The sequence below is a fragment of the Ctenopharyngodon idella genome, chromosome 15 (genome assembly GCF_019924925.1).
Source record: "Ctenopharyngodon idella isolate HZGC_01 chromosome 15, HZGC01, whole genome shotgun sequence".
Classification (NCBI taxonomy): domain Eukaryota; kingdom Metazoa; phylum Chordata; class Actinopteri; order Cypriniformes; family Xenocyprididae; genus Ctenopharyngodon; species Ctenopharyngodon idella.
In genome coordinates, this window is record NC_067234.1 from 14,316,742 (window position 1) to 14,329,037 (window position 12,296).

The following is a 12,296-nucleotide window of genomic DNA, read 5'->3' on the forward strand; positions in this document are numbered from 1 at the left end:
CACATCTCTAATAGGCTGCTAGTTCAGAAACCTGTTGCTATGGGCAGACAGATATAAACTGTTCAGATGCTAATAACCTCTGGCTGATAGCACCTCTGAGTCACTGTTATGAAAGAAAGAACAATCGGCTTGCATAAAGGACGTCTGTGATGTGCTAGTCTAGTTTAAATTGTTCTAAACTTGATTGACTTCTTGAGAGTTTCTGCCATTGGCTGAGCTGCTGGTTTCCATGGCAACACCCACTTTATGATGCCTCGTAGAAAAGATGAGATTGCACGCTGAATTGTGAGGTTCATTTCATAGATATGCTTTTTATTTTTAAGGATACAGAATTTGCAATTGAAACATGCTATTAGATGACTTTTGGATGCATAGATTATCCTTGAATTAATTCTCTTTTCCAACCATGTCTCTTTGTTTCTGTCACAGTTATGTTTCGGCTTTATGACACAGATGGGAACGGGTTTTTAGACAGTAAGGTGAGACTTCATCTTTCCAGCAGTCGCTCCAGATTATTATTGTTTTATTAAAAGTCAAGTCAACTTGCTTTATACAATACAGGTAGTTTCAAAGCAGCTTCACAGTAATAAACAGGAAAATAACGATCAATGATGCAAACTTCATCAAATATGAGCCAAATTAAAGTTATGCTGTAAAGCAGTTTTACAGAAGACAGTAGTGTCATTGTTCAACTCGAGTCAGTTCACTGGTGATTCAGTTCAATAACAGTTTTGATGTTGCAAAATTTGTCAGTTATGAAGCAGTCGATTCATCTGTAAAGTAGCTCTGCAGAATACAATAGTCAATATCCAACTCAATTCAGTTCAACTTTTATCGATAATGCAGTTTTACTGAATGTTAAAGGGTTAGTTCACCCAAAAATGAAAATAATGTCATTTATTACTCACCCTCATGCCGTTCCACACCCGTAAGACCTTCGTTCATCTTCGGAACACAAATGAAAGATATTCAACAAAAAAAAAAAAAAAAAAGACATTTTTGTTTAAATCCGATGGCTCAGTGAGGCCTCCATAGCCAGCAATGACATTTCCTCTCTCAAGATCCATTAATGTACTAAAAACATATTTAAATCAGTTCATGTGAGTACAGTGGTTCAATATTAATATTATAAAGCGACGAGAATATTTTTGGTGCGCCAAAAAAACTAATAACGACTGGCTGATTTCAAAACACTGCTTCATGAAGCTTCTGAGCGTTATGAATCTTTTGTGTCGAATCATGATTCGGATCGCATGTCAAACCGCCAAACTGCTGAAATCTCGTGACTTTGGCGCTCCGAACCACTGATTCGACACAAAAGATTCATACGGTCCGATGCTTCATGAAGCAGTGTTTTGAAATCGGCCATCACTATATAAGTCGTTATTTTGTTTTTTTGGCGCACCAAAAATATTCTCGTTGCTTTATAATATTAATATTGAACCACTGTACTCACATGAACTGATTTAAATATGTTTTTAGTACATTAATGGATCTTGAGAGAGGAAATGTCATTGCTGGCTATGCAGGCCTCACTGAGCCATCGGATTTCAACAAAAATATCTTAATTTGTGTTCCGAAGATGAACAAAGGTCTTACGGGTGTGGAGCAGCATGAGGGTGAGTAATAAATGACAGAATTTTCATTTTTGGGTGAACTAACCCTTTAAGTGTTTTTTAAACCCCTGCATACGCCACCTAGTGGTTAAACGCGGAACTGTTTGCATTCATTCAATAAAGGATGCTCAGTTTTGCTCCTTACTGTTTTCAGACAGTAATTTTTGAGTGAACTCAAAGACCTTGATTAGCTGTTTCAGGTGTGTTTGTTTGAGTAAACTTTTTGCAAGAAGGTAGATCTCATGAAGCAGGACTGAGCATCCCTACACTGAGACTGCATCTGAAATCACATACTTCAATACTATATAGTAAATAAAACAGTATGTGAAAAGAGTAGTATGTCTGAATTTACAGCACTCATAAAGCAGTTGGCGAAAAGTATCTGGATGTCTTGCTACTTCTGAAAGCCGCATCTGATAGACACTTTACTATCCTTGTCATTCCTACCGTTTGGTGGATTTTGGACTGAGCAGGATTGTTGGGGGGGTGGGGGGAATAAAAAAAAAATAAAATTTAACTTTTTTTTTAGTCTTGTCCGAGGGATTTCATGATGTCTTGTCTATCATGAAAACACACTGGTCAAGCTCAAGCTAGTAAAACCTAATAATTCTGACCAAATATTTCAGATTTCACATTCTGTGGAGTCTGTCCACCCTGTTACATGGCATTTTTACACAGTGTAACAGGGTGGACTTTTTAAGCTAATAAAGCCAATTTCTAGCTAGGACAGAACGTGCAGAAAATTTACTTTTTAATAGATATATAAAATGTATTTTTAAAAAGAAACAAACATTTTCATGTCCAGTATAAATTGACAACAGGATGGACGTGTTATGTTTTACGCTATTAGATAAATCTTCTAAAAATTAGGAAAAGAGGAAAAATTATGACTGATTCTTCTTTCTTTGTTGTTGGAGTTGCTTTCCCTCCAAGGAAATTATGTCATTTCTAGTGAGTCATGTGATTTGGGCCATATACTTAAGATTTTAATGGGCAAATATCACCAATGTAACAGGGTGGACTGGAGTCTGAGGGACGTAAACTAATCTAATGGTTTTTATACAAAAAAAATAAAAAAATAAAAAAATAAATAGGTATCACAATCAATTGTATTGAAAAGTATAGGAAAATATATATAAATTTGAATAATAAAAGTATGGCATGAAAGTTTATGAATATTTTGTGTAGAATATACTGTATTATTTCATGGGGACATAAAATCCACCAAACTGTAGGAATGACCCATCCCACGAGGCCACAGGAGAGGATTTGTGAATGGCAGTGAAGCGAGTGATGCTGCAGGTCACATGACAGGGATAGCAAGGCAGATGTAGTACATGTGCATCTGGATTTCATTCATACTTCACACATTTATACTATGTAAAACCAGTATTGGGGAAAGTTACTTTTAAAAGTAATGCTTTACAATATTGGATTAATTTTGCATAACTTTTTCTCACCTGGGCTGGGATTGTTTGTTTGTATTTTAATAACAAAAAAGTTCTATTTTTTGCAAATGTAAAAGCCCTTTCACATCAAAAGAGAAATGATTAGTACGGTTGAATTGGATCACTGACATTGGTTAATAAAGTAAGATTAAATACATAAAGTGTATTTGTGTTATTTAGCATATTTAATTATTGCAGGATTCCATAATATTCTGAGTTTGCGTTTCACAGTTTTTATTCATTTTGAGGAATACTGAATCAGTTTTTGTGCAAGTGAGATGTTCACATTTAGTCTAGAACTACAATAACCATCACGTTCACACAGCGCACACAACACCTCTACACCCGATTTGTCAGTCAATAAATGGGAAAACAAAATAACTTGCGTTACTTATTTGAAAAAGTAACTCAGATATTTTGTGGTAAATTTAAAAGTAATGTGTTACTTTTTAAGTTACTTGAAAAAAGTAATCTGATTACGTAGCTTGCGCTACTTGTAATGCTTTACCCCCAATCTTTTTTATCAGACGCAAAGAAATGATTTATTCAAAAGAAGTACCTTCTCATGCGAGTTCATGTGCTTTTGGATGGCGACCTAGATCTTTGTGTAGAGTTGTAATGGTGTAATGCAGAAAGTTTGCTCCTCTCGAACAGGAACTGGAGCACATTATCTCTCAGATGATGCATGTTGCAGAGTATCTGGAGTGGGACGTCACAGAACTGAAGCCGGTAAGATTAACTTGAACTTGATCCTGTTTTGACATTGTGTTCAGAATTTGACCATATTTTCTGATTACAAACCTTTTTTTGGTGGTTGTGGGGTGTAGATTCTGGAGGAAATGATGCAGGAGATTGACTATGACCATGATGGGATGGTTTCTCTTGAAGAGTGGGTCCAGGGTGGATTGACCACCATTCCTCTGCTAGTGCTTCTGGGACTTGAAAATGTGATTACCAATTCAAATGTATATATTTATATGTGTTTGTCCGACTACCCACTAGTCAGTTCATCCGTCCATCTGTCTGTCCATCTATCCATTCATCTAAGCCAGAAGAAAAGATTCATCAGTGTTGATAAATTGATGTTACACTCTCCTTGCCCACTAGATGGAGTCCTCCACTCATTTTAAATGCCTTGACAGCTGCATTAGTGGTCTGGTCTCTGATATATTTGGCATGACCTTCAAATTGTTAAAGATGCATAATTGGCACTTTTCAAGACATATTCCTTTTAACTTTTGAGTTGTCCCAGTAGGATTCCAGACTCTCCTTTATGTGATTGTTGTCATTTTAGTTTTTCAGTAGTTGTATAGTCATTGTCAAGTCCTCATAGATGTCTTATTCTCTCACTGTTATCTTTGTCTTTCTCACTTTCTCTGTCTTGCAGAATGTGAAGGATGATGGGCAGCATGTGTGGAGACTGAAGCACTTTAGTAAACCTGCATATTGTAACCTGTGTCTGAATATGTTGATTGGATTGGGAAAGCAAGGCCTGTGCTGTTCCTGTTAGTTCAGCACCACAACTCACAACATTTATTACAATAATCACTAGATGATTCTGTTATTTATTTATTTATCTATTTATTTTGTGTGCCTTTTTCTATAAGTACAAACTGACAAATAGTAAAGACCATGTGATTACTTTCTTTTGATATATAAATAAGCTAGTGTATTAAATATCTTATCTTTAAAACAATTGCAGTCAATGAATTGAAATAATAAATACTATATATATATATATATATATATATACTATAATTTTTATACTTTTTAAAAAATGTTGTACTTCAGTAAAAAAGGTATTATTTAAATAAATAATATATAAAAAACAATAAAATATGTTTGATATTAAATAAGCAATTATACAAAATATATAAATATTCAAATATAATAAAAATCACATTACAATTTTACAAATTATAGAAAATGATAGACTAGAAACAATTCATCAAAACATTTTTACAATACTTTGTGAATTAATTTTCTGTCTGTCTGATTCATAGTCTGTAAGTACACCGTTCACGAGAGATGTGTGGCTCGAGCCCCCCCGTCCTGCATCAAAACATACGTCAAATCCAAGAAAAACACAGAGGTGCGTCGAATTGTAGTGTTTAAAAACCAGCACGCTTGGATCACCAATGTTTCACGGGGCTTAGACCAAGGGCTTCTTTTCAGCTAATGAAATTAGAAAGAAATTCTCTCTCTAAGCATTGCTAATTACATGATTAACCTGGTTTAAACAGAGACCCAAATACACCAATGATGAGTCTTAATCAAAGCGCATGCTCCTTTGTTTGTCTGTATTTCTTTCTTCCTTTCTTATGCAGTATATAAATATATAACAAAATGTATAATTTTTGAATAGATGATGCATCATTTCTGGGTTGAGGGAAACTGTCCAAACAAGTGTGATAAGTGTCACAAAACCATCAAGTGTTACCAGGGTCTTACAGGCCTTCATTGTGTCTGGTGCCAGATTACTGTGAGTTTATCACTTTCTTTCTCATTACAAATAATTATTACAGTTTTTATGCTCTGAAAAACACCATGTGTGAATAATGAAGTTTTTAAAAGCATGTAGGTTATTTTGGTAAATCTTGCACACAATTTGTAGTAGACATACATATTGTTTTATGCATATTATGCAGTAACATAAGTCTGTAGGTAAAATGATATTGTTGAATTATCTGATGTGTTTTAAAGTTATGTTCTCCTTGTCCTTGCAGCTACACAACAAGTGCGCTTCACACGTCAAACCCGAATGTGACTGCGGATCGCTGAGAGATCACATACTTCCTCCAAACACTATATGCCCTGTTGTACTGGTAATATCTCCTATTTCTTTTCTTGTGTTATTTTTGGAATCGATGGTTATATAAAGCTCAGCTCTTTTAGACCTTTACATGTGACCTTTAACTGCAGGAGAGACAGTCTACTCTGAGAAAAGACTCCAGCCAATCAGGAGGCCGGGGGAAAATACAAAGGACCAATTCTGTATCAGTGGATGGACAGGGGCTACAGGTGAATGACACACTATCGCACACACAGTACAGTGGGATGTTGCTAAAAGCAGGATGTCCATTTCCTGCAGATTGAATCAAACAAAACTATGAAGTTAAACTGTGCTTCCCTAATGCTGTCTGTGAAGTTGTCCTGAGGTAACATGCTGTACTGCATCGTAAACATTTTATTTTGCTGTTTATTAGTGCTGTCAAACGATTAATCATGATTAATCGTCATCCAAAATAAAAGTTTGTGTTTATATACTATGTGTGTGTGTACTGTGTATATGTATGTATAAATACACACACATGCATGTATATATTTAGCAAATATATATATACAGTCAAACCAAAAATTATTCAGACATTTTTGATATTTTTTTATATATTTTTACTAATGGGTGCAGGACACTATAGTTCATTTATGTAAGTGAGGATAGCAAAATAAAGTAAACTGTGACATATTATACCCAAAAATTCTTCATACAGTGGACTACCAGTAAAACTGAAAAAAATTTGGAACCAAAAATTATTCAGACACTTTGACCTGACCATCTTTTGCTTAAGTGTTATCTGACATAATTAAGATTAATTTTTTCTGACACAGTTTAACTCTGAGATCTTGTCATATTTTATTACCATTTTTTAAACTATAGCTAATAAACTGTAATAATGAATGAAATGTTCGAGGTGTCTGAATAAATCTTGGTTTGACTGTATATATATATATATATATATATATATATATATATATATATATATATATATATTAAAATATACATGTATGTGTGTGTATTTATATATACATAATAAATATACTCAGTACACACATATATATTATGTAAACAAACATTCTATAATTATTATGCATGCATCTTTTGCGATCTCATATTAATTAATGACATTATGGAATATTTGTACTTTTAAAAATGAATTCACACACCAGTTAAAATGAACAAATGAAGACATTTTCACTAAGGATGCACTTATATTAACATTTTTCTTTTATTTTATGTATATTTTATGTATTAATAATTATTTTCAATTATTTGATATCCTACTGGTTAAATCGCAGATATTCAAATACTGTGCTTTGTCTAAATAAATAAATAAAAAATAAAACAGTAACTAAAATCAATCGTTTTAAATGCTATAAGTAAATTTAGGCGTCAAAACATTATAATACACAATATAAAATCAGGTGTTTTTCAAAAAATTAATATTCATTTTGAGATTTGCTTTTATTACATATCCAGTAAATTTAAAGAATAATTTAATAACTGATATACCACAAATATATGATATATTGTGCATTTTTTTATCCCTAATGAAACTGAAATATAAGTATATAAATAAAAAGTGTTATATTAACACTTTATATTAAATGTCTTTAATCACTATCTACCAACATTTAAATTACCCTTTCAATACAGTGCACTTGTTTTTTCATTGTATTTTTATTTTAAAAATACTTGCATGAAATTGCAGCTGTAATTAATTTCTGCAGTTACATCTATAATTACACTGTTGACCTTCCCTTATCCCTATAACCACCCTTAAACCTACCCATACCACCAAACCTGTCCCTAACCTTACCCGTATCCCACCTCAATAGCAGCAATACAACACAAACACAATAAGTACCTACTACCTAACATTTTTTTTTTTTTTACATAAGTACATAGTTAAAGACACCAATATAATGAACTTCCTGGTAAAGAATCATCAACTATTTCAGCCAGAATGAGAATTATATCTCAAAATCACACTTTGTGCAGTCTAGTTAGCATTCATAGATCATTACTTGGTTGAGGCAACAGTTAGGCTGCAGTGACCCATAGTAATGACAGAACGAAAAAAGACGAATCATGTCCTGGGTCATCCATCTTGGCTGGCGGCGGCTAACCAGTGTAATAATCAGGATTATTATTTATAATTAGAGGAAGTAATGGATCACTCGTCACCGGACGGGCGGCTCATTAATTCACCTGGGCCTGCTGGGATTGTTTCGATGGGTTCTGTTTTAAGCGCTTCATCTGTGTCACCGTCCACCGGAAGACGACTCACACTCTCTGGATTAGTTTGTGCGTGCGTCGTCCGCTCCAAAACCCCACAATCATCATGCATCCATGCAGAAAAGTGACTCATGGTCAAAGACTGTCATTATTGACTAAATATGGAGCTGATTACTGAGGTTTGCGAGATGCGTCTCGTGACGTGGGTTTTCATTGCTGGTACATCTTAAGACTTTTTCTGAGATCAACAGGCTCCATTTATGTTATACTCCCTTTTCTCTTATAATTAAGAGAAAGGGGAAAGAGATGTATCAAATTGCTGACATGAAAATGTCAGGTTTAGATGGTGAATGAGAGACATGTTAAGCTACAACATATAGAATTGTTAAAGTCCCCCTGTGGTGAAAATCAAGTTTTTAATGCTGTTTATATGTCTATCTGGTGCTTTTAATATGCTTTAAGACAAACCATGTGCAAATTCATAAGTCAACACCATTGCTGAGTATTTTCTGTTTAAAGCTGCAGTGATCCAAAGACAGTCTCAAACCCGCGGTTTGAAATCGCTGCTGTTTCTGACGTCACAAACGACCTTGTAACCAATCACATCAACGTGCCAGCCGGCTTTAGCATATCATTAACTGACTGCGCAAGGGAGTCTCAAAAGAAGATTATCCCAGTATATTTTTCTGTTGATATGAAAAATCGTGTAGATTTAGCAATATGGCAGATGTATGATGTATGTTACGATGTTATGATGAACTATATGCCTTTCTCCAGTGACGTTCTGAGTTGTTGAAAGCATTTCTAAGGATACTGATTGTTTGAAGGCAGCTGTCTGACTCGTGAATGTGAACATGGTTTGTGTAACATTAGCAACACATTATTAGCTGTTTGATAACATAGTCAAGCAAAACGCTAATCATATTAATTATTATTATGTGTCTGACGTTGTAAAAAGCGATACCATTGTGCAGCGTTTACCTCAGTAAGTTGACCGAGTGGATCTCGTCTGAGCTCGTGCGAGTGAGTGGAGGCGGGGCTAATTATCATATTCATAGATCCGTGTATATTAAATGAGGCAAGGGTGTAGAATTACATTCAAAATATTTTAAGGCATTAAGAATTTTTTTCACAGGAAAAAGCGTTTAAATATGTAATTTTGGTGATTAAAGATGAGTTTTAAGAGATAAAATTATTGAAAAAGCTTTGTAGAAAACACGTTAATAATTGTTAATAATGGTGCATATTTTCTGACTTATGCATATCAGTAATAACTTTAAATTTAAAAAGGACGTTTTGTGCAATAAACAATTTTGATATGGTCTTAGGTCAATAAATTCTGAATCATGAAGGACAACAGCTGATTTAAAAGCTAAATTCACTTAACTTTTCTAAATTATGGTATGTAATAATGTTTCCACTTTGTTCTGTAGATTACATTATCAGAAGGAACTCATCCACTGCTGGTTTTCGTCAACCCTAAAAGCGGAGGCAAACAAGGTGAAAGGTGAGAACTATAAAAGATGGTGTCACATTTAAGATACTTACACCACAGTATTTTCATATAGCATTTCAACCATCTCGAGTCAATCCTCATAATTTATCGGTCACTACAGTTTGTTTGACACCAAATTCGTAACCACAGTCAAATGAGCTTGATGGATTTTCTGATTTCTATCAGTTTGTTGATGGAGCTTCTTTGAGTTTCAATTCTATTTCTGGCAACTTAAATAATGATCTTATGATCTAATCAAATCAGTTCCCATTCAGAATCCATTTTTGGCATCCTAAAGATCCAGATCAAATCTAATTTCCTCTTGATGGACCACATTGAATGAGATGGCCATGATGTCAAATATTTTCTTGTATAGCTTATCCATCTTATTAGGTGGTGACCAAATGCTTAATTTCTATTCAAATTCATCCAACCACAAACATTTTATTTCTGAAAATATCCTGTTAAATTTTACAGTAAAAAAAGTGGCAGCTGTGGTTGAAATATACAGTAAAATATTTTTGGTATTATGGGATGACATATTATTTTATATCAACTTAAAACAGTGCATTTCATTAAGTTATATGATGTTAATACAGTACCAATCTAATTGGACTACCAAAATCTGCTTTGTACCTGCACTGTTAACCACCATACTAATATGGTTGGTCAAATAAAAGCAGTATAAAGTCACACAGGTATATTTGTAACAATAGCCAACAATACATTGTACGAGTCAAAATTATCGATTTTTCTTTTATGCCAAAAATCTTTAGGATATTAAGTAAAGATCATGTTCCATGAAGATATTTTGTAAATTTCCTACGATAGATATATATAAAGAAATATTTTTGTGAGTAGATATGCATTGCTAAGAACTTCATTTGTACAACTTTAAAGGCGATTTTCTCAATATTTAGATTTTTTTGCACCCTCAGATTCCAGATTTTCAAACAGTTGAAAAATATAAAATATAACCAAATATTGTCCTATCCCAACCAACCATACATCAATGGAAAGTTTATTTATTTAGCTTTCAGATGATGTATAAATCTTAATTTCATAAAATTGACCCTTATGACTGGTTTTGTCGTCCAGGGTCACATATAATATAATATAATATAACATAGTATATAGTTATGTGATGTGTCACAGGGACTTGTCCTGGGAATGTCCTTTAACTGTCTGTTAACTGTAAATTATATGGTAATTCATAGTTTTACTTCCAAATACCATACATTTCACTCTATTTTACTCTAAATTTACATATAATGTGATGTTAAACCATTTTTCCACCATAAACTGTACTGTATGGCAACTTACAGTACAGTTAACCAATTAAAAGGTTTTTACTGTATCAATTTTACTGTATAATTTTTTTTCTGCAAAAATTACAAACATATTTCATAGTGTGGGACCAGTTTATAGTAGATCAACTTCAGCAAAATGTTGACACAAAACGGAAGTTGTGATAGTCTTTTCTTCCCTATTGGGGCGTATATCTGAGTTAAATGGCTTCGCAAACAAGAAAAAAATGTAGGGTGGGAGTTGCGGGACTTAATTTTTGGTTAACTGGAATTGATTGCATTGTTGGATGATTGTGGTTTTCTATTGGTCGATCTCATGTGAGTGACAGGTTGTCCTGCCCTCGGGTCAGTAAACGCATCATCAGAGAAGAGAAGATATGTTGTTGCAAGAGGGAGGAGAAGTTATTTTGATTAAAGATTATGAGGGCACATAAATTATATTCCATAAAAAAAACAAAACAAGAATTGTCCATTTTGATTTCATGGTGTCTTTAAAACAAAAGTGACTTTATTAACATGTAATGTAGTTTTTCCTAGTCATTGATTTGTTCATAACTTCTGTCCAATCTAGGATCTTCCGAAAGTTCCAGTACCTCCTGAACCCTCGTCAAGTCTACAACCTGGCCAAGAATGGCCCCATGCCTGGGTGAGTGACAATTCTCCAAATCTTATCATCCTAACAGAAGCGTAGGGCTCCCTGCTGTCTAGCTTTTAGGGAAACGAATTGTTGCGGCACATTCTCTGTTTATGATCATACATAAGAGTTGCGACAACCCGACGTTAACAATATATTGTATATGCAGACACTGCTTGATGGTAATGTGCACTAATTCATGCATGACAATCTCTCTCTGTGTCTTAGTTGTAAATCTAGACATTATTAAAGGGTTATATCCACCATCACAAACACTGCAGAGAACAAAGCCAGGCTGTGAAAGTGTCCAGTGCTGACAGTCAGCTGGTAATAATAGATTCATGTTAGTGTTAGTGTGTTGCCGCTCTCAGGGCCTTGTGTGATCACGCATACCATCGGTGGTGTCTGTCAAATGCACGCAACCATGAGGCTCTGTCATCACTGACTGAATTTGTTATTTGTATGCCAGAGACGTGGCCACTTTTGAGTTAAGTGCACAGCCGTGAGGGTTGTGACAATATTCATTGATACTATATTTTGAAAATGAAATTTTAAAGAGCAATAAAGAAAGTGGAAATGTTATTGTGGGATGTTGCCATGAAAATTAACTAGGGGTGAATATTTGAGTAGACAGTAAATCGATTCCATTCACTGTTCATACTGTAGGTTTCCGATTCAGTTTTTGCAAATTCAGAATAATTCAGTATTTAGTGATTTGATTCTGTCTTTTTAAAATACATTTGTAGGATTCTTTAAATAATCTTAGGCAAGAAAAAAAG

General features: G+C 34.1%; 1 protein-coding gene across 2 annotated transcripts in view; it reads left to right on the forward strand.

The window, feature by feature from the left end:
- Window positions 1-12,296, forward strand: part of dgkb (diacylglycerol kinase, beta) — a 75,602-nt gene that overhangs the window by 13,556 nt on the left and 49,750 nt on the right. For both annotated transcript variants that reach the window (XM_051862637.1, XM_051862638.1), the window contains exons 7-16: window positions 430-479; window positions 3,719-3,793; window positions 3,892-4,011; window positions 4,452-4,569; window positions 5,068-5,156; window positions 5,430-5,546; window positions 5,791-5,889; window positions 5,987-6,085; window positions 9,515-9,588; window positions 11,455-11,529. In XM_051862637.1, coding sequence (XP_051718597.1) covers window positions 430-479; window positions 3,719-3,793; window positions 3,892-4,011; window positions 4,452-4,569; window positions 5,068-5,156; window positions 5,430-5,546; window positions 5,791-5,889; window positions 5,987-6,085; window positions 9,515-9,588; window positions 11,455-11,529 — 916 coding nt within the window. The remainder of the gene's footprint in view (window positions 1-429; window positions 480-3,718; window positions 3,794-3,891; window positions 4,012-4,451; window positions 4,570-5,067; window positions 5,157-5,429; window positions 5,547-5,790; window positions 5,890-5,986; window positions 6,086-9,514; window positions 9,589-11,454; window positions 11,530-12,296) is intronic.